This window comes from Globicephala melas, chromosome 20, assembly GCF_963455315.2.
Source record: "Globicephala melas chromosome 20, mGloMel1.2, whole genome shotgun sequence".
In the NCBI taxonomy this organism is placed as follows: Eukaryota; Metazoa; Chordata; class Mammalia; order Artiodactyla; family Delphinidae; genus Globicephala; species Globicephala melas.
This window is the reverse complement of record NC_083333.1, coordinates 35,319,845-35,346,113: the sequence shown is the minus strand read 5'-3', so window position 1 is coordinate 35,346,113 and position 26,269 is coordinate 35,319,845. Positions and strand designations below refer to the sequence as shown.

At 52.3% G+C, this 26,269-nt stretch overlaps 2 protein-coding genes across 3 annotated transcripts in view; both read right to left on the bottom strand.

Annotated features, from left to right (window-relative positions):
* ICAM2 (intercellular adhesion molecule 2) overlaps positions 1-4,806 on the bottom strand; it is a 31,936-nt gene extending 27,130 nt beyond the window's left edge. Inside the window, exon 1 of the mRNA XM_060290351.1 lies at positions 4,686-4,806. The gene's annotated coding sequence lies outside the window, so the exon portion shown is untranslated. The remainder of the gene's footprint in view (positions 1-4,685) is intronic.
* A 410-nt stretch (positions 4,807-5,216) lies between these two features.
* Positions 5,217-26,269, bottom strand: part of ERN1 (endoplasmic reticulum to nucleus signaling 1) — a 78,155-nt gene continuing 57,102 nt past the window's right edge. For both annotated transcript variants that reach the window (XM_030843333.2, XM_060290350.2), the window contains 13 exons: positions 25,237-25,402; positions 21,088-21,206; positions 18,280-18,471; positions 15,973-16,243; positions 15,137-15,227; positions 14,684-14,873; positions 13,523-13,622; positions 13,091-13,290; positions 9,398-9,545; positions 8,217-8,344; positions 6,489-6,612; positions 5,989-6,056; positions 5,217-5,437 (listed from right to left, as the gene is read on the bottom strand). In XM_030843333.2, the coding sequence (XP_030699193.1) occupies positions 5,228-5,437; positions 5,989-6,056; positions 6,489-6,612; positions 8,217-8,344; positions 9,398-9,545; positions 13,091-13,290; positions 13,523-13,622; positions 14,684-14,873; positions 15,137-15,227; positions 15,973-16,243; positions 18,280-18,471; positions 21,088-21,206; positions 25,237-25,402 (2,007 nt within the window). In that variant the 3' untranslated portion in view covers positions 5,217-5,227. The remainder of the gene's footprint in view (positions 5,438-5,988; positions 6,057-6,488; positions 6,613-8,216; positions 8,345-9,397; positions 9,546-13,090; positions 13,291-13,522; positions 13,623-14,683; positions 14,874-15,136; positions 15,228-15,972; positions 16,244-18,279; positions 18,472-21,087; positions 21,207-25,236; positions 25,403-26,269) is intronic.

The following is a 26,269-nucleotide window of genomic DNA, read 5'->3' as shown; positions in this document are numbered from 1 at the left end:
GGCTCTCAGGTGCACTCCTGGTGCCCACTGGGTGGGGGTGGGGAATGGGGGGATGGGACGCTGGTTGGCAGGCCAGAGGGGGCCAGCCTCCACGCAGAGCCTCTGCTACGCTGTCCTGGGGCCGGTGGGCCCTCGGGGTCCTCCTGTGAGCAGCTCCTTCCTGGTGGTGCAAGAGAAAGCAGAGCCTCCTCTGATTTCACCAGAGCGGATGGGGTAAGAGAAGGTGAGAGCATGTTGCCAGGATCCTAAAATCCAACAGACCGGCTGCTGAGCTCATTCCTTGGCGTCTGGGCAGATGTCTTATGTGCTTCTGACACGCACAGGTCACGGCTTTCCCGTAGCTGTGCTGGCTGAGTCACCTCCCTGGTGTTTTTCCCCTGTGGATTTCCTGGTCCTATAACCTATTTACACCTGCCCCAAACCCTGCCTCATCAGGAGGCATGTCTGTCCCAACATGGCCACCTTCCTGGAATTCAGCCCAAATCAATACTTTGGGGGACTTCCTGCAGTGTTTCAAGGAAGCTTTGCCCACAGAAACTAAGGAGGACTCTCCAGCCCCCGGACCCTGCCATGAACACCAGCAAGTAAACACACGCACCTCTCCCGTCCATCCTCCCACCCGCTAAGCCCACTGCTCTGGCTCCACCAGCCAGACTCCCACCCAGGAAGACAGCCAAGAACGACCCCTGGTCTGACAGTGGTGGTCAAGCCTCGAAGAAGATGGAGCTGGCTTCCAAATCTAAAACTACTTTTATTTGTGGTCGGTTCAGCGTCAGGTGCCATTATCAATCAGCAGAATTATAAAACTGTACAGGAGGTACAAAAATAGGCCGTTTAACTTAGATACCCTCACGCCATCAAGCTTTAAAAATACACATAAAAACTGTACAACCTGGCAGTTTATAAAATACAAAGCTAAAAAGAGGATTTCAGGTTCCACAGAGGATTGTATCACACAATTAACACAGACCCATCCAACAATTAACTGTCCACAGAGAAGACACAATGGCACAGAATTAAAAAAAAAAAAAAATCACTTAAAAATTAACATTTTTACCCCAACCAAATTATTTATCCTTTAATGACAAAACTACTATAAGGCGTCCATCCTGTGGAAGGATACAGTATAACTTTTCCGTTTCCAGTTTTTAAATGGTCAGGGGTGTTGTCCAAAGCAAATCTGATGTGCTTTAAGCAAGTGCAATTGTCACTGGATACACTTCAGAGTAAAAATTAAATAAATATAAATAGGTTAAATAAATAGGTCACTGCAAAAAGAACGCTACCTAAGGTTTGCATCTGAGAATGCTGCAGAGTTGACCGGTAATGCTTTCTAGGTAAGCGGGGACTCCCCCGTCACAGCTTCTGGGACACTGAAAAGGAATACTGTACCCGCCAGACACTCAAGAGCACGGGGTGAGGCGGGTGGGGTGGGGACTTTGGCTGGAAGTGTTGGTTAAGGCTGCTCTGGGGGGAGGCTCATCGCAGATGCTGTCTTTGTGGTTTTCCAATGAATACAGAGAGGATTTAAGTGCCGATAAAAAAATCAGGACCTGTTACTCGTGGAAATCACTGTTTCATAAAGAAAACCAAGTACAAGGACGAGTAGACACTTTGGTTTAAAGGATAATGGGTCCAACACTGGAAGGCGGAATTCTGGCTCATCTGTACAGGACACCTGGCAACTTTCTTCCAGGCAAGGCCAATGCGCCAGAGCACAGTTAACTGAAACAACTACTCCGGGATGGTGAAGGGTGGCCAAGGAAAAGAAACACTGGAAAATACGAGGAAGAGGGATTTCAGAAGCTAAATGAGCAGAGAGAAAGCTAAAGAGAATTTAAAGAGGCTCCTTACAGGCGTGCTGTGCTCTTGTCTTCCAGCACAGAAGGCTGTGAAAACGGAACCAGCCCACCTTCCTGGAGGACTTCAAGGCTGAGGATCCGATGACCAGAGATGCACAATGAGAACAGTCCCGGGAAATCCAAGCCTGGCCACAGTCTACCTTCAGAGAAGAAAGTGGCCAAGAGGACAAAGCCCTGCAACCCAAAGGCCCCCCACACCTTCGAGGTCAGATCAACCACCAGTTCATCTCTTTCACTGCGGTGATAAATGAATCGCGTTCACACAAAACCTCCCCCAAAGCATCAGGGCGAGCTCTGATAAGGACCCTTCTTCTCCAGTTGGTGGAAAGGAAGCACTTTGCTGGACCCACTAACCTGTGGCTCTTCCACTGAAATACGTGTAATGGGTCGGAATAACGTCTCCCTGGGAAGAGCCTATGATGACTCTTGCACTGAGTGAGGGGGAGATGGGAGGGGACCTTTGCATCTGGGATTTTATACATCAGCCACCAGGTGGTTTAGTGACTTATCATGTAACACCAATGATTCCCAAGAGTGCAGACACTCTGGTGCCCAGTGACAGGTGGAGCTCTCTAAAAATTAAAGTTAAAAGGACTCAATAAGCAACATGAGAATTCTGGCAGGTGTGCCAAAGACAGATTCGATACAAGGGTCAACACAAGATTTAAACAGATTATGGTGTCCTTGGGATCCCTAACAGATGCGAATAAATTCTGTCTTAACGATGAAGATGGTGTACTTGTAAAAAGTCGAACAGCCTTCAAAGAATCGTACTAAAGATCAAACAGCTCAGCAGTGACAGGACACGCGGCAGGTGCAGAACCCTCTTTTCGAGAAAGGAAGACACCTTCCCGCTGCGCCGAGCACAACAGGAAACCAGAATTCTAGAGACCAGGATGGGATAAACCAGATGGTGCCCACAAGAGACCTTTTCAAGTGGCCTGGAGGACTGACGGGTGACTGGGTTCCCAAAGGTGACGGAGAGAAGATGGACAGAAGGCAATCTGACCCCGGATCTGATGGGTGAAAACCCCAAACGCACGCCCTTCCCCACGCCCGCATCTTCTTTGCAGCACTGATATTTACTCACTGCCGTCTATCACTGGCTCATATGAAAGCCAAGGTTTTGCCTATTTTGTTCACCTGTGTCCCTAGCATGCGATATCCTGCCCAGCTCATACAGTAAGTGCTCAAATAAAATACATTGAATAAATGAGTTTGAGAAAGTTGGGTAGTTAAAAACTAGTATTGCAAGCAGAAAAGGAATTTTTAAAAAAGCTGTCCTGGAGGCAAGCTGGGCCAAAACAGAGAGATGACATAAACCCTGGGCTGCTGAGAACGACCTGGCTACTCCCCAGAGAGAACATTCAGCAGCGACCACGAGGCAAGGCAGCTGCCTCGCCAACAGCCCCGCCCCCCACTGCCCCCAGCACAGGAAGCTGACGGTCCTTTAAATCGCTCACGGCACCTTCTCCACTTCGTACTGTCTCACCGGTCAGGCCCGGCGGCAAAGCGACCTGCAGAGCCGCCACAGAACAGCGCGGGAGGGCGCTGGCTCAGGAGCATCAGAGCGGGGAGAAGAAAACCGTCCGGCTGTGTTCCTGAAAAACGGACAGCGTGGTACAAGACACCACGATGCTGACCAAGGATGCCGGGGTTCCCAGGTCTAAATGAGGTAACTGATGAGGTTTAAAGATGTAGGATAACATTAAAAGGAGAAAAGAAAAAAAAGTGACATTAGGCATTAGGAAAGGAAGGGAACTGAATTCTCTGAAGGCAGAATGAGCGCTTTTGATGAGTGGCCCTCATTCAAATCCACCACCAGAAAACGTCTTACAAGGAGAAGAAACAGCGATTTCTCTGTTAGTTAGTAAAACCAGACAGTAACATTCTTCCTCCTGAGAGGAGTCTCTGGGTTCACTAGGACCGAACTGCAACGATCCATTCCCCTGGCTGGAGAAAGCACACGCAAAACGCTTCCCGTGGTACCCTGACTGCATTTAACCTCTAAGGCTCTCGGTAGAGAAAAGACAGAGGAGTTTTTGACTAAAACTAAAGTTAAAAATTATATTAATTTTAGGGGGAAAAAACCCCATGGTATTGACATAATTTAGAGAATATTACTTTCATACATGTATATAGTGTTGCTATAACGTTTTACTCTTCAGCATTAGAGAATGTTCAACATACGAACACTCTTTCTGGAGGGGATGGGACTTTGGGTACCTTACAAAATAGAAGATGTATTCTATATCTTGCATTACTTCCTCACAAGCTTCAAGTTAAGTTCAGCTCACGCTAATGTAGCATTCTACAGTATGATCAAAATATAAAGTTATTAAAATCTGCCAAGAGAAACATAAAAGCCTGCCCGAAAGTGTGTGGTGACCCTGGCCTTGGCCCTCTAACCCCTGGCCCGTCCTGCCAGCCCCAGGGACAGAGCAGCCTCATCGCCCACCTGCTGGCCAGGGCTCTCCCCGGGGGGCCACGAGTGTCCCGTTTGGCCTGCTCCCCTCTGGTCCCAAAGGCCTGTCCCTGCCGGGATCGGAGCTGCTTTCCTTCATAGCCAGGGGACTTATCACCTCCTGCCCCCAAATGCTCCTCAACATCCCCAAGCACCCCAGGGCACGACTCCACCAAAGGCCACCATTCAGGCCACCGGTGCCCTGGGCCACAGCTGTCTCAGAACGCAGCATCCTCTTTGTTTCTGAGAGACCCGCAGACACAGACTCACCTTCCAGAGTTCCAGGCTGGCCTCTCCCCACACCGCGTCCCCACCCTCAAGGCTCTCGCCACCCCCGAGGAAACACTGGTTACAGTGACCTGGGAACCTGTGGGCGCGTCTGTGATCAGTGAGGCATCTCCGATCCCTGGGGATGACGCCCTCTGAAGGTCCTCCTCCTCCTGGGCACCCTCTCCTCCGGAGCCCTGCTTCTAGCGGAGGCTGCACTTACTGCACCTCGGCCCGGCTGGTCCAAGAGAGAGACGCTCCCGGTCCCAGCACATAGGCACCACTGAGGGTTCCCTCAGCTCTCTTCCTTAAGGGCCCACACAGTGGCATCTCACAGGAAGTTTTAAAAGAAACGGAAGTCTGAAGCGAGACGGCCCTCCTTCGCAGCCGTCCCCCGATGGTCAAGCTTTCACGGCCAATGTCTTCCCAGCTCCCTCGTGGGTCGGGAGCGGGGGTGCGGTCATGCCTCCCACTTTCCGGGGTCAGCATCCTCCCCTGCTGGCTGCAGAGCAGGCAGCTCGAGGCACTTGGCTTTGCAGCCTGGTGTCCCTGCTCAGCAGGAGACGCCAGGCTGTGGCTTGTAGAGACCAGGCCCTTGGTCCCAGCGGGGCCGCCGGCACGGAGGCCGCCTGGCTCAGAGGGCGTCTGGAGTCACTGGGGGCCGGGGCTCGGGGGGCTCGTGGTAGTAGGGCTGGAAGGGCCTCTCGCGGCGGCACAGCTCCATGGCACGGTAGGTGTGGGAGAGGAGGTGGGGGAAGCGCGACGTGAAGTAGCGCACGAAGCCGTCGGGAAGGGGGCCTAGCGTCTCCCGCACCTCCTCGGGCAGCTCCCGGTAGTGGTGCTTCTGTAGACGGGAGGGGGGCGACACAGACCCACGGTCAGCAGAGAGGAGCCCGCGGGACCCGGCAAGACCCTCGCTCAAGAAACACCGACCGTTAGGCCGCGTAAAGGAACCACCCACCAGCACCGGGCGCCGCTTCCCCTCCTTCCCGGGAGGCCTCGGAGCCGAGCGAGGCCTGCGCGGGGAGGGCGGGGCGAGGCCTGCGCGGGGAGGGCGGGGCCAGTCCCGGGCGGGAAGGCCCCCCCACCCCCACCCCGTCAGAAGGAGTTCATCTGTGCACATCCAGGCACCGAACAAGTCAGCAAAGGATGTAGCACCCGGGAGCCCGCTTCTAGCAGAGGCTGCACTGTGACCTGTATCCCCGCCTCAACATCCCTGGAGGGAAAGGTCATTCAGGGGAAGAAGCAGCCTCTAGTGTTTCCTGTGCAGCCGAGGCCTCCCAGCCTCTGTGAGGTCCTCATCCAGAGGGGCTGGAGGACCCCCAGAGAAGGGATATGAGCAGGGGGGGCTGCGCTGCGGCCCCGCCCGGACCGCCGTGTGCTCATAGCCCTCACCTTATTTCTCATGGCCCGGAGGAGATCTCGGACAGAGCCGCCTTTATAGGTTCTGAATTTACGCAGATCTACGAAAAAAAGGAAGGCAATGTAACAGACAAAACAGATTTCGAAAGAAAACAATTCCTGGGGCTCCTGGGGATCAAGCAATCGGACCAAATCATGACCTAACTCCATTCTTGTCACTGACAGGCGCACTTCCCCAGACTGAACCCCAGGGCGGCAGTGTTAGTCTGAATTCCACCTCCCTTTCTCACCTGCGATCAGAAATGACCGCCGAGGGCAAGACACCTGTCACTGACCTGTCACTCAGACAACTGGGACACACGTCAGAGCAATGGTGTGACCTGTATCCAAACCACAGGAAGCCTCAATCCCAGAAGCGGTATTTGGAGCCCCAAACGGCCTGGAGTTGCCGTTTCCACGTCTGCTTCTCAGAAACAGCTGCTGCTTTTGCACCGCTTCCACCAACACTGACCCCGGGGGCACCGCGAGGTCACCTGTCTGGAGGGGGACAGTGATGTTCTCCCTCCAGTCCATCTTCACCACAGCCCGCCCGCCGCGCTCCAGCTGCTTCACTATCGGGCCGTCTAGGGACTCCTTCTCTATCCGGTCACTCACGTCCTGGGAGGGAGACAGGGCAACAGGTAACAGTCAGTGTGCAGAGGCTCTGAGAGCCAGAGGACGGACACTCTGAGTGCCGGGACGGCCACCCCTGCCTGAGCCTGAGCCCAGAGCCGGGCAGCAAGCGTCCTGCCTTCTCCCCTGTCCATCACCTCTTCCCTGGGAGCAGCCCCGTCTGCCACTCGCTGAGGAGAGGCCCACACGGACCATCTCCACCTCAGACCTGCAGTGCCTCGCCCGTGTTTCACACATACATGCCACACAGCGCCACGTGTGCAAACCGGATTCATCGATGAACCAAAAAAAAAAAAAAAAGGTCCATTTTGATTCGCATCCTGTGACTTTTGTGTACCCACTGGAACAGGACATGCTCAGAGCCATGACTGATGCAGGGTTGTCACTCCTCATTCAAACAATTAGGAAAGACAGATGAAGCCAAGACTTCTTTCAGAGGAGAAAAGCTGGTGACAAGAGTGTGGGCTCTGGAGGCCCCGGCCCTGGATCTAAATCCTGCTCGGGGTCCGAGGTATGCACCTGAGCACGGGCCTCTCTGAGCCCCGGCCAGTGAGACAGGTCCACCAAGCAGCCTCATGGGGCTCACGGGCCCAGCCACTCTGCAGCACGTGGGATCTTCCCGGACCAGGGCACGAACCCGCATCCCCCGCACCGGCAGGCGGACTCTCAACCACTGCGCCACCAGGGAAGCCCTGGCTTTTCTTTCTTTGATGAAGATGAAGTCAGACTGGCTGGCCGTCTAACTTGCAGTTGCGGGAAGAAAGCCTTGGTGGGGGGGATTGATGGTCAACTCGGGTACACAGGGGGCACATGGTGCTGAGCCGCAACGTCGGTACAGCTAGTGACGCGGACGGAAGCTGGGGGTGTTCGCAAGGCACGTGACTTGGAGATACTGAGAGTTTACATCCTAACCCTGGTGGGGTGAAGGTCCCTTTGTGTGAGCTTCATTCCTGCTCTATGTCTTGTGATCATCAAAGTGACCTGGATAGGGACTTCCCTGGTGGTCCAGTGGCTAAGACTCTGTGCTCCCAATGCAGGAGGCCCGGGTTCGATCCCTGGTCGGGGAACTAGATCCCACATGCATGCCGGAACTAAGAGTTCACATGCCGCAACTAAAGAACCCACATGCTAAGACTAGGGAACCCGCGTGCCAAACTAAGACCTGGTGCAGCCAAATAAATAAATAAATAAAAAGGACATTAATCAAAAAATGTTAATAATATTAAAAAAAACACACACACACAACAAAGTGACCTGGCTAGTGTGAGGGTCCCTGGAAGACACCTGCCCTCAGACGTAATGTTATCGCACACTTAGAGTACAGTATAGTGTAAACATGGACTCTTATATGCACCGGGAAACCGAAACGTTCATGTGGCTCCCGTTATTGCGACATCTGCTTTATCAGGGTGGTCTGGAGCCAAACCCGGTCTGCCCGTATGGAGAAAATATATTAAAATGTCAACTGTGGTTATCTCTCGGTTATGGAATTACGGGGTCATTTGATCTTTGTCCTTTGCTGTAGTTTCTGGAAAAAAAACTGGAAAGGTTACATGAAAATTTTTGATAAAGAAAACAAATGTCTCCACCTGGAAGAACTGGAGCTGCTTTTCTAGGCTCCAGAAGAACGGGTGTTTCAGCACATGCTTCGCTGACGGGCGCTTCTGAGGATCCATTGCAATCATCTTCTCTATTAACTCCCGGGCAATAACGTCTTCTACAAAGGAGGAAAATAAACATGCGACTCGTTATTACCAGTCTAAAGCCACAAGCAAATACCCACAACCCTGACAGTCTGCATGCCCTGTGACTCAAGGTTCTACGGACAGGAACTCAATCCAATAACATAAGAGCTTGCACAAGACTTCAGCCAAGGAGAGTCCTCACTGCGCGGTTAGTGAAAAAGAGTGATTGGAAATACTCGATATCAGAGGCTCGGGTGACACCATTGTGCCTCCACACGCTGGACTGTGGGCCACCAGGATGACGTGCTGGCTGAATGCGGACGGATGCAGAGAGAGTCAAGATGAAGTTTAAAAACGGGCATGCTGCGAAATACTATGCACTATTTAACCCCATTTTTATAAAAATATGCATACATGTCTAGATAGATGATCAGAATAATAGATACAAAGGTATTAGGAGCAGTCATTCATCACTGTATAATGGGATTCTAGCCTTTATGCTAATCTGTTTTGTCTCCAGGGAATAAGGAAAATTAATCCATGGGCAAAACAGTAAGATGGTTTAAAGTTTTTCAAAAGGCAACAGTGGGGTGTCACGGGCCAATTATAATGCGGGAAACCCTGAAGTCAGGCAGAAAGACTTGTCAGCTGCGTGCCTGGAGAGCGAGGACCCAGCCCGTCTGTCCTCAGCCCAGGCCGCACGCGCTGACCACTGGCCCACACACGAGAGCCCAGTGTATGCAGCATGGCCTTTCCGTCTCCCCAAACGTCAGGGCAGGAAGGGACCTCAGATTATTTAACCCTCACGAGTCACAAGCTGGAAAACAGAGGTCCCCCAAGGGGGCCTTACCCAGGTCACACAGGTCATCGTGTGACCTGAAGGAACCCAGGAACTGCTTGGCTTTAGAAGGCGGCGCTTCGAGGACACCCTACCCAGCCCTCCACCAGCTCTGGACCCAGTCGTCAGTTCACTGAGGACCACAGGGCGAGCAGCTGGAAAGAAGGGCCTCTGGGGAGTCAGAGCCGGCCCCACCCCCGCCCGCAGGGGCCGCTCCCGAGGCCCCCGAACCCTGCTGCCCGCTCACCGTGCTTCTCAGGGTGCAGGCAGTCCAGGCTGCAGGCGCCCAGGAGGATGTTGGCCTGCCGCTGCAGGGACTTGCCAAAAGGGTGGCTGCCCTCAGATATCACGTAGTAAAAGACGCAGCCCGCAGAGAAGATGTCCACCGTGTAGGTCTGAAAAGAAACTCGGGGCATCAGAGGGCTTCAGGGGAGAATTCTCATTCTAACTCAGCAGCAGAGGAGGGGGTTGTTGCTGCTGATTCTTCCACCTAGAAGGTGCCTTAGGAGAGCCGGCTGAAAGTTCTGATGGCCTCAGAGCAGTGCTGGGTGCCCTGCAGGTCCCACCCGAGTGCTGGAGGTCCCAGTGGAGAACTGGGCTCTGGACCCAATGCCTGCGATGCCTGCTGGCTCTGCCACTGGCCCTCGGAAGCCCCCTGGTCACTCTGCGCCTCAGCGTCCATGACCACGAAACGAGGATGACCCCATGGGGCTGTTGTTAAGATTAGATGCACATGTTAAGTGTGAAAACGGTGGCTCAAACCAGTGCTCGGCCCACAGGACGCTCTCTCCTTGCTGCTAGTTATTCTTCACCCAACCAGCATGCAGCTCCTCGTGGGCAGGAATTTCTGTGCGTTTGCTTCCCTGTTGTACCCCCAGGGACTTCCAAGGTGCCCACATATGACAGGTCTTAACACTGGGTTAATAAACGAAATAAAACCAGTTTTTGGTGGGAATACCTTGGTGGTCCAGTGGTTAGGACTTTGCACTTTCACTGCCGAGGGCGCGGGTTTGATCCCTGGTCAGGGAACTAAGATCCCACAAGCCACGTGGCGTGGCCAAAAAAAAAAAAAAAAAAGTTTTTGGTTCAAAAACAGTCCCAGAGAACATATGTATATGTATAACTGATTCACTTTGTTATAAAGCAGAAACTAACACACCATTGTAAAGCAATTATACCCCAATAAAGATGTTAAAAAAATAAATAAAATAGACCAAAAAAACCCAAAAACAGTCCCAGAAGATTAGTTAACAAATTTCCAGTGAGCTCACTTTGATGTTATCTAATACCACGTCTCACTTATCCCGTGAAACCATTCCATGCCTACAGATGAAATGTGTGTGTATGACGCCTAGCATGTCTACACGGGGTGTTACACTGGGACGGCTCCCGAGCACGGCGTGGGTCCCTCACGTCAGGCCCCGCCACTCGGATTCTCCACCAGACAACGTGAGGCTCTAGCGAGAGAAAGCCAGGAGCTCGTCACCTTCCTCACTGGAGAAAACACACCCTTCACAAGAGCCCTGTGAGGTGAGCAGAGCAAATGTCACCATCCCCAGATGAAGACACGGACAGAAAGGCTCAATGACAAGCCCAGGGTCACTGCTGGATAGCGACAAACCAGGACAAGATGCAGGTCTTATTCCCGAGCCCAGTCATCTTTGTTCTACTTCATCAGAATGTTCCTTAGGTGGGTGACAGATTCAGGACAGGAGGAACAAGTCCACCACCACTGAAGCGCTCACCTGGTGGCCACTTCTCACCTACTGACTGTGTCGTTAATGCTCTCCGTTTTCCGTTTTCTGCAGCCCAGGCTGCCTGACTCCCCAGCATCCTTACCACTCATGCTGCCCCCTGGGGGCTTGCGTCCCACATGCTGGGCCCCTCTGCCCCCAACCCTACGGGCTCATCTCTAGGCTCAGTTATGTTCTTTCCCAAACTCATTTCTGCCACTTGTCCTTGTAGTTTAAATACTCCATAAGCTGATAGAATACACGGGCCGCCAAGTCTGAGGTAAGCTGAATCTTTGGAAAGACTCAATGCGAGGGAGTTGCTACAAAAACTGCTGTGGAATTAGATGTGGGAGACTCAACTGTAAGCGACAGGACATAAATAGCTGAAAGCTAGGATTCTGCTTTCAAATCACTTAGGAGGTGTCTGAAATGTCTGAGTCTCGATCTAGAAGTCACAGAAGGCATGTGAGTGTGCTGCATGCAAGAGAGGAAACGAACAACTCCATTCAGTTGGACCCAAGTCAAAAAAAAAGATCTTGTCTTACATCAAAGACTTCCTTAAAGAGTCACATGACTTACTTTAAGTCAAAATAAAATGTTTAAGGTGTGTATGTATTTCCTTATGATTTTTCATCGTAACTGATCTTTTTGATTAACTGACCAGCTGCGGTCCCCAGTGAGTAGGATAAGAGGCTCCACTGAATCTAATCTATTTTAGGATGGCTGATCCCATCCAGGTCTGATCGGGGAACGCTAGATAATCCTCCAATGTCTTACTGGGCTAGAAAGCAAAGTGCTCAAACACGACTGGGCTCTCAGCAAAAGGATGCAGAAGCCAGTGTGAAGGGGCTCCTGTTGGCCAAACTGGAACAATTTGAGTACCAAAAGGAATAGGAACAAAACCAAAAACAAACAAAAATGAGTAAGGACTACAATGGATTATACTGCTATTATTTTTAAATCCATGAGTCCACAGAGAGAGAGAGAGAAAAGGAATATAAATAAAGTTCTTCTTTACAGAAAAATGTCAGCTAATAAATGTAGACTTTCTACTGAATGCAGTGATTCAGGCAAGGATTGCCACTGGATGCTGAACCATCAGGTGAGTGACTTGGTAGTGGGATATTCACACTCTGCCAGAGTATCGCCCCACACAGTCCTAACAAAGGGGAGATGCCAGTGTCACCCCCTGCACCAGCGGCTTCAACTCGGCCTCACCATTAGGGATGCAGTAATGGTACAACCCGCCTGGGACTGTTCTTACCAAAAACACTTAACTTGAATCTAGTCAAGCCCTTAGACCTATGTCTAGTTCACAGGAATACAAGGAACAGGCAAGTTAAATACCACCAAGAGGAAATGAGTGAGCGAATCCCGAGTGAGGCATTCTACAGAGAAGTGCCCCGACTCTGCAAAGAGCCACCGTCGTGGGACAAGAAAGCTGGGAGAACTGTGTTGATGAAAGGAGACCCAATCAAGCGCCATGTAACAAACACACCTAATTGGGTCCTGCTTTACAGAAACCAGCTCTACAAGAGACATTTGGTGAACAACTGGGGAAACTTGAATATGCATTGAACACTAGGTGTCAATGGAAACAGTATTAATGGCTGAGGTGTGAGCATGGGTAGGTGGTCAGGAGGTAGAAGGTACCTGTCCTTGGGAGGTGTGTGCTGAGGTGTTTAAGGTAAAGGGCTGGGAGGCCTGCCACTCATATTCGAATGGTTGCAGGAACAGACAGAGAGTGAAAAATACGGACGAATGTTGAATCTAGGTAGAGGTACAGAGGTATTCACTGCTCTCAATTTTCTGTATGTCTAAAAATTCTCAAAATAGAAAGCTGGAAAAACAAAAACAAATTAAAAACAGAATGAAAACTGGAAGTTTGCTCACCTTACGCAAGTCCTGATTTTCCAGTTGCCCAAAATAGGGGGGGGGAAAGGATTGGAAGAGTACGGGGGAAAAAAACAGACAACTGCCTACATTCACCCCTTTCATTCCTCTGGACAGGAGACAGTGTTAGAGTGCCGGCAGAGTGCTGCTGGGGGAGAAGCTCTCCGCTACAGAAACGTCCCTCTCCGGCAGTGAGTGCTCCAGCCCGCCCCCCCCGCCCCCCCCCCCCCCCCCCCCCGGGGCCTGGAGGCTCTGAATCCCCCGGGAACAAGAGGCTGCTTCCGCAGTTTTCACAGAGCCACGCCTACACTCACGGGGTTCTCCTTGCAGTCTTCGCTCAGCATCTCCGGGGCGATCCAGCCTTCTGTGCCGGGTACCCCTGAGCGGCGGCTGAAGCTGTGTCTGCCCACTGCCAGCTTCTTACAGAGGCCGAAGTCGGAGATCATGGCCTTGATCCTGCCGTGTGCGCTGGGCATGGAGAGGAGGATGTTGTGTGGCTTCAGGTCTCTGTGAACTAACACAAAACTCCAGGTTAGTTCCGTGCTTGGACTCCTTCTGCGATGGGGATGGGCCCTCCTCAGATTCTCAACAGACCCGCTGCTGCCTGTAAAGGGTCTGGCTCTCAAATGTGTTAAGTCCTCTCTTTCTTCAACAACAGGGACCCCGTGAGGCAGCAAAGAGCTTCGACAGAGGCCAGGCCCACCTGAGCAAGCTGTCCCCCCGCCTGATAAGGGGAGGCTTCTCACCGATGTTGAGGGAGTGCAGGTGGGCCAGGCCCGAGGTGGTCTGCTGCAGCAAGGTGATGGGCTCCAGGCCGAGGTGGGCAAAGTCTTTCTGCTCCACGTACTGCAAGAGACACGACGGCTGGGTCACGGCACAGGGCCCTCAGGACTTCGCTCCTCAGCATACCTTCTCTCTCTCTCTTTTTTTTTTTTTTTTTGCGGTACGCGGGCCTCTCACTGTTGTGGCCTCTCCCGTTGCAGAGCACAGGCTCCGGACGCGCAGGCCCAGCGGCGAAGGCCCACGGGCCCAGCCGCTGCGCGGCATGTGGGATCCTCCCGGACCGGGGCACAAACCCGTGTCCCCTGCATCGGCAGGTGGACTCTCAACCACTGCACCAGCAGGGAAGCCCTCTCTCTCTTTTTTTAAGTGATTCAATTTTATTTAGAAAAATTCGGCCCGAAGGTTTTTGCTTTAATAAACATTTGGTACCGGGTCAGCTCGTTTTCTTTGATCATATTTTAACAAACAAATGGGAAGTTTTACTGACAATATTCTCCGTTCAAATCCATATTTTCCAGCAGACTTTCTTCTCCCCTGAAAGACTGACTTAAACAAGCAAACAAACAAAGCTCCAGCTTACTAGTTTATAATGAGATGACGAGAGGGGAAGGAACCCAAGTTCACTGCCTCCTACAGGTAAGCCTGCAATGAAGCCAAATGATACTGAAATATCACAGTTGCACAGCCTGGAAACTGCGCAAAAGGGGTTCAATGGATAATCTTAATGACTCAAGTCATCAACTAGCATCCCCCTAGCCCACACCAGCCCTGACTGGCGATGGGAGGAAGGATCGACCAGGTTTCCTGGAGGCCAAGAGGGAGAGAGGTACCAACTGCAACCACAGACTGCCCCGGGCAGCCGAGGGGACCACACAACGAAATCTGGGGAGAGGGAAGTGCTCTACATTTCCACTGTTGGTGGTTAAAATGGGTACATACCCTTGTCAGCACGCATCAAACCGTACACTGAAAACGAATACGTTGTACTGTAATCTCAATAAAGTTACTAAAAAGAAATTTAAAAAATAAGGAAACTGGCAGTCCCTAAAACTGCACCCGAGCTGCTGGGAGAAGGGAGCCGACGGTGGCGCTGGCAGAGCCACCGGTGACCTGGGGCCACCCACCTCCTGCAGGGTGGCCGCGCACAGCTCGATGGCGATGTACTGGAACTGCCGGTCCCTCTCAGTGCAGAAGTAACGGATCACGTTTGGGTGCTCGTCCGACTCTCGCAGCAGCTGGACCTCACGGTCTGCGAAACTAAAACACTCGGGGAGGATCCTCTTGACGGCCACGTCGCGGTTGTCAAACATGCCACTGCAGGACGAGGAGCGGGGTTGGCTGTGGAAACGCCAGGAGAACCCTGGGCCTGCGGGACTCCTTCCACCTGATGCAGCGTCTGCCTCGAAGGCCTCACAGCCTGGGGGGCCCCGACCAACCGCCCAGCGGCCCCGCGGCCATCACCTCCCCCTGTGGGGAACTCTTCCATCTGGTCACTGCGATAACCCCACTGTGCCCCTGGAGCCGATGGGAGCTTGCACGTGAGGTGGTGAAGGCTCAGGGCTCTCCAGGCCACTCACCGGTACACAATTGTGCCCTCGGCTCCGTGGCCCAGGACGTCCTTCGGACAGAATGAGATTTTCCCAACTATCACCATGCTGGTTTCCTCATCTGGGACAGAACAGAAAAAAGGACAAACATAACCTAACAACCTTGAGGCTAGAGTGGCTACAAGCTTCCTGAGCTCAGACTGAGGGGCCCTGGAGAGCAGGAGCTGCTGGGCCCCCTCCCCAGTCACGCCCAGGGCCACCTCCTCGCCTGCCCCTGCCCTCTGTTCCAGCTTTTACTTTCACTACTGTGAGGACAGAAGCCTGAAGACACGGCTTCTCTACAGATCCACCCAAAGGTCTGCACCGGAAACATGCAGGTAGTGCCGGGGGACGCGTGAGATGGAGAGACCAGTAGCAGAGTGTCCAGCCTGAGACTCAGGACTCTGAGGTCTCCTGCACTGGTTCCACACCAATCCCCTCAGACGATCGGCCCTGACCGCCGGCCTGAGCCCCCCTCCCGCACGAAAGCAGACCAACAGCTGCACCTTTGCACGTGGCCATCGGCCGGCCTCAGGGGCGCTCTCGAACCAAAGGGCCAGTGCACCTCTGGTCAGCAGCGACTCTCAGCCCTCTGTGCAGCAAGATGGAGGGAGGGCCACAGTGGCTCCCTCTGCGGGGCAGAGGCCTCGGGATGGGGCAGAAGCCCCGCCCCCGGAGTGGGGGGGGAGGGGGGAGACCTCGGTGAACCCTTGGGAACAGCACTTCATAATCCCGTGGAGACCCCCAGGAAGGGCATGGGGCTTTACGGTCCTCAGGTCGTGCTCCAGCGAAAGAGAAGGCGGCGCCAAAACGGCAACTCGCTTTACCCTCGTCATCCTGCTCCGGGAAGGGGCTGCTGGCAGCCCTGGAGGTGGAGCCGCTGGAGTGGAGCGAGTGGTTGGAGGCTCTGGGGGACGTGCTGGGGCTGCTGGTGGCCGAGCTCTCCGAGTACTGTCCGCACGAGTCCAGGAGGTCGGTGTCCTGAGCTGCGACATCTCCAGGTGGGTGGAAGGGCAGTTGCTGCTGTTGCAGGAGCTGGATCTTCTCCAGTTCCTTCTGAAACTGCTGGTGCTGGAGCTGCCGCTGCTGACGTCGGCTCTGGGAAGAGAAACCCACAACCCGGCCAGTGCAGCCCAGCGCTCAGCGCGCAAGCGGGCGGGACGGGGCAGGCTCCTGCGGCGGAGGAAGAGGGGACACTTGAGGTGACCCCACGGGGCAGGACGAGACCAGTGAGAAGGCCGCGGGGGGCAGAACGTGGTCAGCGATCGGAGCTCTTCCTGCCAGTTAGACTTCCCAGTACAGCCCATCCCCCAACTGGAGGGGCCCTTCAGGGGCAGCAGAGGAGGATTCCACTGGAGGTGGAGGGCTGGGCCAGATGGAGGGGGGTTCCAGTCAACTCTACAATTCTGGGACTTTTATGAAAGTCTGGGGGACTTCCCTGGCGGTCAAGTGGTTAGGACTCCACACTTTCACTGCCGAGGGTGCGGGTTCAACCCCTGGTCGGGGAGCTAAGACCCTGCATGCCCCACGGTGCAGCCAAAAAAAAAAAAAAAAAAAAAAATCCACAAAAGTCTGGGAATTGTTGCAAGAGTGAAACCAAACAGGAAGAATGGGTACCAGGTGGCTGAGAGTGTGGTGGACACAGGGAAGACCCAGGCTTGCTGTCTACCATGGCCGTGCACATGACAGAGGTTGGCGCACAGATCACCAGCAGTGCAGAGGCGGGGACGCCACTGGGGCTCGGGGCCACCTGGCCATCTGCCCACAGCTGCACAGCCAGGATGTGGCAGAGCGGGGCTGAAACACAGGGAGCCTGGTCAAGGTTCCACTCCCATTTCATCATGCTGCCTTCCCCACACCCCACACTCTTCTCATTTAGTCTGTACAATTCATTCCATCATACTTTGAAGTGGCAGCGACCTGTGATTATTAATTACTACCCCATGCGTGGGAAGGTGGCTGCAGGGATGGGTGTGTAGCCAACACCACACCCACCTGGGAGTTTTCTAGAGATCTCGCTCTCTTTCTTTCAACTTGGGTTGTAATCCTGGAAATTCCATCTACTAGCTGAGTTACCTCGGGAAAGTTATTTAACTTCCCAGAGTCAAGTTTCTTTATTTGTGGGTAGGGGATAGATAAGAATAAGAACTGGGTGAGGCTGAAAAAAAAAACAATGCAGGTGGACACATTTTGAGTACCACGAAGGGCCTGTCATCCTCATTCCTCCACGGGGATGTGAGCTTTTGGAGCACTTGTGTGCTGAGGTGGTAAGGTTTCAATGCTCCAAGCATCTTGATGAAAGAATATTTCTCCAGGGAATTCCCTGGCGGTGCGGTGGCTAGGACTCTGTGCTCTCACTGCCGAGGACCCAGGTTCAATCCCTGGTCGGGGAACTAAGATACTGTTAGCTTTAGCTGTGTGGTGAGGCAAAAAAAAAAAGAAAGAAAGAATATTCCTCCAGAATATTTTATCCAACCCACAACCTACTCAACTATGTAATTTTAGCCACTTACTTCCAACTAGAAAGTCGAAGGAATAACCGTGCCGCCTTTCTCACTCTATCTGATATCTCTAACAGGCAGGTTTCTTTTTTTTTTTTAAGATTTTAAAAATTTTTAATGGGGACCATTTTTAAAGCCTTTATTGAATTTGTTACTTTATTGCTTTTGTTTTATGCTTCAGTTTTTTTGGCTGTGAGGCACGTGGGATCTTAGCTCCCTGACCATGGATCAAACCCTCACCCCCTGCACTGGAAGGCGAAGTCTTAACCACTGGACCGCCAGGGAAGTCCCTAAACAGACAGTTTTTAAGGGAGGAAAGTTTAATAACAGATTTTCATGTATTATGTGTAGTCTTAAAAAAAGAAAATACAGTTTTTAAAATGATTTGCAAGCAAGGTTTCCAAATCAGTTTTTACAGTCAAACTATAAGATGTAGGTACAAAATTGTCCTTTCCTGAGAAGTGAGTGTCTCTTTAATTACAATGTGTTTGAAGATAAGCCAATATTGACTTTTAAGTGGGAAAAGAAATGTATTTGCTTCTTTGCCACCTTTGTCTGGACCTCACTAACATCGGGTGATGGGCAAAGGTTCAGAAACACGTGGGAGGGGAAAGGGAAGGCGTGGAGCTTTACCAGGGGGTAGGTGATGATGAAGGCCACCCAGCCAATGAGCAGGAAGGTGCTCAGGATGATGGTGGCCATGTCCTTGAGCATGGAGTCCACGGGGGCCTCGGGCCTGGGCGGGGCATGAGCGAACTTCTCTTCCACATCTGGAGAAACTGTGGTAGGTGCGTTTTCTGAAGTCTGGTCAACCAGGTCGATAACCTTGCATGGGAGAGAGTGGCGACATCACTGCACAATTTCTAGTCAGATATAAATGAGCCAAACAACGAAGAGAGGCAATGACTATGTACGAGGAACGACTACGCTGTGGAACATGCTGGATTGTTTAAAGCCCACCCCAAGACCACAAACCAGATAATTGCTGCCTTTTTCAAAGCAACTGCCTTGGGAGGCTATGCCCTCTTGCAGTGATAGCATCATTACTCAAAAACGGTTTTTAGAGAAACACTTTTGAAAGTGCCTTCAGATACTACATTCTTTTGAAAATCCTTATTAAAGGCAAAAACATCCTTTCATGGTAGATCTGATGTTTGGGGGAACTCTGAACTCATAGGTAACAAGTCTGGCGGAAGGTTGGTAGTCAATTTGGTAACAGCATTTCACATTAAAAAGGAAAACCGCCCGCGCGCGCGCACACACACACACACACGCACATGCGCGCACACACAGCTACAAAGTAATAAAGCAGCTTTCTTGTGTGGTTTGTAAACTTTCAGTGCAACTCCAAACACAAAATCACGTATTCAAACAGTCCACTATTTTTCAAAGTTTTCAGAAAGCATCAGAACCCTCTGTTAGAGCCCCGAATTAACTCAGATAAAGTGGAGCTTCTGCCGAAGCACCTCAGAATCTCTAGGACTTCAAGAAAAATGCACTGATTTGTTCTCAAACATCTGCTGTTCCAGGTGTGCCATTATCACCTGCTGGTGAAATGCACACGCAGCCTCCTTGGCGTCCCACACGTTCACAATGTTCACCGCCCAGACTAACGCAGTGCCCTGCCTCCCTCTCCTGCAGCCCCTCCCGCAGGGCGCAGGGGCCTGTGGCTGGTGGCAGCTGAGCAATGTTTGCTGAACACGTGACCAGAGACAACACTCATTTAGTTATATTTGCTCACGTGTGTTTGTTTTAAAAAGTTAGTCTTATTACCAGATAAATGCACCTCAGAGTACTTTCATGGACTTTTAAAGGACTCTGTTCAAAATTAAACGATGAAACAGGAAAATCTCAACTACAGCCATCTCTGGGTGTTCGGTTACGGGTATTGTTTAATTTTCTTCTTTAAACTTTTATTATTTTCTAAGTGTTCAATGACAAATACGCTTGGCTTTAATCAGATCAAAATCAGATCAAGATTTTAGGGCGCCAGTGCTATCTCCAACCTGGCTCCCTCCAGAGATGCGGGACAACTCAGCGCACCCTGGAATCTTAAACATCCATGTGATTTTCTTCTCCTTTCTCTCTGGATAAAATCTAAGTCTCTAATGCGAATCTGACGCCATCACAGCCCTCACATCAGCCAGCCGCTCCCCTGCTCCTCTGACCCTGCCCACGGCCCCTTCTCAGGCCGGGACCGCACAGCAGGGCTGCAGGAACCGCCAAGCCCGAATGGTCGGACCCCCAGCCCGGCTCCCACAGCCACCCTCCGGCCTCCCCACTGCTCCATGCCCCAGAAGGCTGCCCACCTGGGCAAAGCGATGGGCTCCCTGCCCCCAGTTTCCGGCAAGGACACCAGCAGATGAGACAGAGCTGGAGTTCTGTGGGGCTGCCAAGCGTCTCATCTGAAGCTCCAGGCTCCTGGTCTGGGGCCCGATCCACTCCCTCCCCACACGCTTCAGGCCCAAGTACGCTCAGAGAACCCCAGAACTGCCCACAGTGTGAACGAGAACTCCCCTCGAATCATGCTAGCCTGGCTGGCCATCTGCCTCCAGCTGAGACCCTGACAGCAGGCTGTCTCCCAGGGCTCAGGAGGGCGGCCTGGGCCAGGGCCTCCCCGCTACCCCACACCCATTCTGTGGGTGCCCTGGGTCCCTGCCAAGCAGGCCACTTTCAACAGGCCATGCCTGCCTTCAGAAAACCTCAGTCTCCCCACCTGCTCTCTTTGTCGGCTCTTCGCTTGCTGCCCGGCTTGGAATACGGTTCCTCTGTAGCCGTGTGATCCCATCCCCTGCCCCCCGTTCCCCACTGGACATCCTTGGATGCAGTCAGGCTGTCTCCTCAGCCCCAGAGCTGGACATGCAGGGCTAGCCCCCCTCCAGGCCTTTACCTCTGCATGCTCCCCTCCAGCGCCCACTGCCTCTCCCACAGCCTCCCGGAAGCCCCCTTCCTCCCTGTCAGTCCTCAGCACTTTGTTTGCTGTGGATTCCCGTGTACCACTCTCCCCTCCTGAGTGGACTGCAGGCTCTAAAGGCAGGACAGGGCTTCCCTGGTGGTCAGTGGTTAAGAATCCGCTTGCCAATGCAGGGGACACAGGTTCAAGCCCTGGTCCGGGAAGATCCCACATGCCACGGAGCAACGAAGCCCGTGCGCCACAACTACTGAGCCTGCGCTCTAGAGCCCGCGAGCCACAACTACTGAAGCCTGCGTGCCTAGAGCCCGTGCTCCACAACAAGAGAAGCCACCGCAATGAGAAGCCCGCACGCCGCAACGAAGAGTAGCCCCTACTCGCCGCAACTAGAGAAAGCCCGCGCGCAGCAACAAAGACCCAACGCAGCCAAAAATAAATAAATAAATAAATTTATAAAGGCAGGACAAATGCCTTATCCCCCAGCACCTGACATGAGGGGCCACCAATTGACTGCCCACTTCCCCACTCACCTCCTCAAAGCTCTTTTTCTCTGAGTCAGCAGGAATCACATTTTCCCGGTGTTTGGGCAGATTGTTGGGGAATCGCTCCAGCATCTTGGTAGATGCAGACAGTGGGGTCTCATGGTGTCCTGTGAGAGGAAGCACAACCTCTCATGAGAACAGTTTCTCCACACAGTGGTTGCGCTTGACCCACTAAGCTTAAGCAACCGTCACTCCCCAGTGAGGGGCCCACAATGCAGACGCTCACATTTGTAAAGTGAGAGAAAGCGGGAGGCAGTGACAAGAGAAATTCCATCAAGACAGAACTTTTATTCCTCAATGGCGTTAGTGCAGTATTCTGAATCTCACAACAAGGAGCAAAGAAGTGTCCTTGTCACGAGAGGGATCAGGATGTCCAGGACACGTTCAGAGCAAGGCTCGTGTGGATAATCCCTAATCAAGGCCGTACACTGTGAGGCACTATGAAGCTTCATCAAAAGCTCAGGGAGGGGCTTCCCTGGTGGCACAGTGGTTAAGAATCCGCCTGCCAATGCAGGGGACACGGGTTCAAGCCCTGGTCCGGGAAGATCCCACATGCCGTGGGGAAACTAAGCCTGTGTGCCACAACTACTGAGTCCACATGCCACAACTACTGAAGTCCATGTGCCTAGAGCCCGTGCTCCACAAGAGAAGCCACCGCAGTGAGAAACTCGTGCACCGCAACAAAGAGTAGCCCGCACTCGCTGCAACTAGAGAAAGCCTGCATGCAGCAACAAAGACCCAACGCAGCCAAAAATAAATAAATAAATAAATTTATCAAAAAAGATATTGTCCAAAAAAAAAAGAAAAGCTCAAGGAGTTCTCCCTTCAACGCTGACCCCTGTCACATCACTCCACTAAGGGTACCAAGTCCCCATCTTGGTATTTAAATCGCACAGGTGGAGTTCTATTCCCACTACCTAAACACGAGCTTCCCTCCTGGGAAGTGGTGAATTATTCGGAAGACAGCACGTTTGCTGGATGGATTGGGGATCCCGGGTCCCTGTTTGTTCCTTCACTGTTCCCCACACAACTATTTCAAGGCTGCCTAGCAGTCATTCATTACACGTTTATTGAGCATCTACTGTGTGCGAGGGACAGAGCTAAATAAAATAAAAGCAACAATATTTGATATGGCTGGACGATCTCTTTAGTTCTGAAGTTAAACGACTCCACACACCGCCCAGAAGAGCCAGTCACTCTCTCAAGCTGGGCTCTCAGCACCCTGACTGCTTTCTTCTCTGTTCTCTCACAGCAATCAGATCTCACCTTAATTCCAGTCTCACCCTATATTCTGTCCTCTGTTCTCCCAAACCTATCAAAGATTGTATGGTATGTATTTCCAAGACAAAAACAAACAAGAACTAGTCCGAGCTACATACATTTCTCATCTGGAGAAAGCCCCTTGAACTCTCTCTCTTTGGGTCAGTTCTCTATCTGTACCATAACACTGTTCGCTAACGGAAGCCTAAACTTGTTTTGAGCCACCACCAAGTTCCCCTTGTCTTCCAAGGAATGCTGAGACGGCGGGATATCCTGAACTGGTTGCCCGCTTCAGACCTCTGATTCGCACTTGCTGGTGGGGCCCAGGGATCTGACCAGGAGGCTCTCCAGGTACCTCTGAGGCTCACTAACAGGAGACCGTCTCGCTAAGAGCAATGAGGGGTCCCCTCCACACACCACCTTGCACTGCAGCGCCCGCTGCTCTAAGAGCTCCAAGTCCCACCCCTCGGCAGGGCGCCAGAAGGGGTTAGCCCGAATCCCCTCTTCGTCCTGTAGTCTTTGTAAGCAGGCCTCCCCTGTAGTGGGGCCTTTAGCAATACCTTGGAGCGCACCCTGAACCGGCTGTGCTATAAATGTAATCATGAGCTCCTGAAACACTTCTGTACAAACAGAACCTGGTCTTAGTGATGTATCTATCACCATCCAATAATGTCCAGGCTCCAGAGCTGAAAGCACAGGCCCTGCCCTGAACCTCCTGGATCAGGAGGTCCAGGGGTCATGCGTGTCTATCTGACGTAGGTCCCAGGTGAAGCCGAGAGCACCCCAGGTTAGGGCCACTGCTCTGGGGTAACCCACAGACCACACCACTCAAGCCTGGAGAACTCGTCTTATTTTCAAGATTAAGGTGAATGTGAGGATATCCTTAATGTCGTCCACAATCACCAAATCAGAGGACATATTTGGACATAAACGAGCATATCCTTTTACCCGTGGCCCTCAGTCTACACAAAATTATCACTCAGTCCCACTACCTTATTTAGAAAAGACCAGCTTTGAAGTTTCTCAAAAGGGCTTTCCGAACTGTGGGGCACATCCCTAATTACTTCTTTATACCTTGTTGGGTTTCTCAGTTTTCTTACTTGGAAAACCTTTCCATTTTAAAAGGATATCATTTCGGGACTTCCCTGGCGAACTAGCGGTTAAGACTCTGCGCTTCCACGGCAGGGGGCACAGGTTCAGTTCCTGGCTGGGGAACGAAAGATCCTGCATGCGGCAGGGTGCGGCCAAAATAAATAAATAAAATAAAAGGATATCATTTTGCAACTGAGCCATGAAGACTTTTTCTGGATTTTTTTTGGTCTCACACATTTCCTTAGTTTCCAAAATTTTTTCACTTCTTAACCACTGGTAGACAATGTATCCCTTAACTGCTTCATAAAACTAAGTGGCCCTGTGATTTCAATGGCCTCTGCCCATCAGTGCTTTTTTTCCTCCACTTTGGGCCCATTCACCCACACTTTCCAAACTAATTCTGTTCAAAAAAGGGTAGAAGTATTTTGTTACCTCCTCTGCCCGTTATTTGGTAAAAATAATAACCAGAAGAAAAACAGCTGTAAGGAGTCAGGATGAACAAAGGACAACAAGGCCTGGACGACTACAAAGCAATCGATCGGGGCTCCAGGACATCCAGTTTCCTTCCTCCCTGTGATGCCCAGTTACACCCCCCCATCCAGATGCCACCGGCTGGCTACCTCCTAGCCCTGCAGTGTCCCAGGCGGCTCCACACCCCTTTTCCGGCGCCCCCAGGCCTGACCTCTCTCTGCCCTGGTCCCAGTCGACACGAGCACTGAGCAACCACCAAGCACCACGGAGCACCACCGCACCGGGAGAGAATGGGGAGGACAAAGCTCATGAGCGCCTGCGTGCTCCAGCACCTCCTCGGGGCTGCATCCCCACCTCTCCCCGCCTCTGGCGCTGGGAGACGGCAGAATTGGGGAGGGGGCTGCCGCACTGGAAAGGCAAGTCCGGTCAAGAAAACTCCGTCCAGCTCTAATTACTTGGGACACTTGCCAGACACATAGCTCCTGTCACCTCTGCCTGCATCGGTCACACTCGCTGCCTTCCGGTGTCATCTCAACTTATCACTGATGGTGGCAGAAACGGAAGAGAAGGAAAAAGGGACCACCCCAGGGGACTTCCCTGCTGGTCCAGTGGATAAGACTCCACACACCCAACGCAGGGGGCACAGGTTCAATCCCTGGTCAGGGAACCAGATCCCACATGCATAACACAACTAAGAGTTCACATGCCACAACCAAGATCCCACGTGCCGAAACTAAGATCCAGCACAGCCAAATAAATAAATAAATATTTAAAAAAAAAAGGGACCACCCCACACACCCGGGACTTCTGCACCCAAGTCCAGCCTCCGACCCTTCACCACCCTCAATCCCTCCTGGGTCTTCCACCCTTTCCTTCCCCAGCCCCTCCTGCCCACGCCCACACCAACTCCCAAGTGACTCCTTCCACAGAAACTGCCTGTTTTCTTAACTCTACGTGGATATACCAAGGGTGCTGACCTTGCACAGGGTCACTGTGAGAAATAAGGAAATATCCTAGAATGCTGACTGCCAGTGCCCGGCACGCCCCAGACATCCAACATGTGTCAGGTCACTGCACAAAGTTTACACTATTTAGTACTGGAGTTTTGGAACATTAGACAAATGATTTTTGAGAACTGACTTGGTAACACAGCTAGCCTGTTTATTTTCCTTGGGGGTGAAATATTCCAAGGTCTGAAAGACCAACTTGGACATGAACTGAGCACAGAGCTGAGGACTGTTAACTAGCAATGTCGGCTCTTGGCCACCAGGAGGCAGCACGGCGTCACCACGGCCACGAGGAGCCAGCTCTTACCGATGAGCAGCCAGTAGTTGTGCAGGTAGTTGAGCTTGCTCTTGCCTTTGAGCCCAGGGTCGAACTTCAGGTCCGTGCTGGGTGTGATCACACACTCCCCTTTGTCCCCGATGGTGACACCGTCGGTCTGGGGTCCTTCCAGCAAAGGAAGGGTGCTGCCTCGGGGCTGGGAAGACAGACTGGAGTGAGGCTGGGGGTGCCCATGTGGACAGCAGTGTGCCTGCAACTGTCCTAAGCACGCGGTCCTATTGTGGGGCTGGTCAGGAAGGCAGAGCATGACTCCAAGGCCCCAAAACTGGGCAGGAGCAGCCCCTCCCTCAGGACGTGACAACGCTGAACTGAAAATTCGGGGTACTTCCCTGGTGGTCCAGTGGTTAAGACTCCGAGCTCCCAATGCAGGGGGCTTAGGTTCGATTCCTGGTCAGGGAACTAGATCTCGCATGCTGCAACTAAGACCTGGCACAGCCAAATAAATAAATAAATATTTTAAAAAATAAATACATAAATAAAATAAAATTCCGATGTCTTTTATTTATGTATTTATTTTGGCCACACCGCGCAGCACGCAGGATCTTAGTTTCCCGACCAGGGATTGAACCTGTGCCCCTTGCAGTGGGATTGCGGAGTCCTAACCACTGGACCGCCAGGGAAGTCCCTCGGACGTCTTTTTAAACGTGGACATCTCTTTAAATGTGGGAACTGGGAAACAGGAAGGGTGTGTGTGGAATTCCAAGAGGCTACTGTGAGAAGCAGATATAAGGGAAGGAGTTACACATGATACAAGTGACCAGGGTGGGAAACCTCTAGCCACGAGCCCGGTGCTGCCTCGGGCACTGCTGGACCCAGGCAGGCGCTGCCCTGACACGGGAGCAGAGGACTGGCTCACTGTGAAGACAGGAGATGCCAACCAAACAGTTCAAACGTCATAAGGACCAAAACGGCGGCTGGGACTGTGATGCCTCAGACACTCAGAGACTGAGCGCCTGAGGCAAACTGGTGAGGTCCCAGGAGGCTGGACCGGTCACAAAAGGAT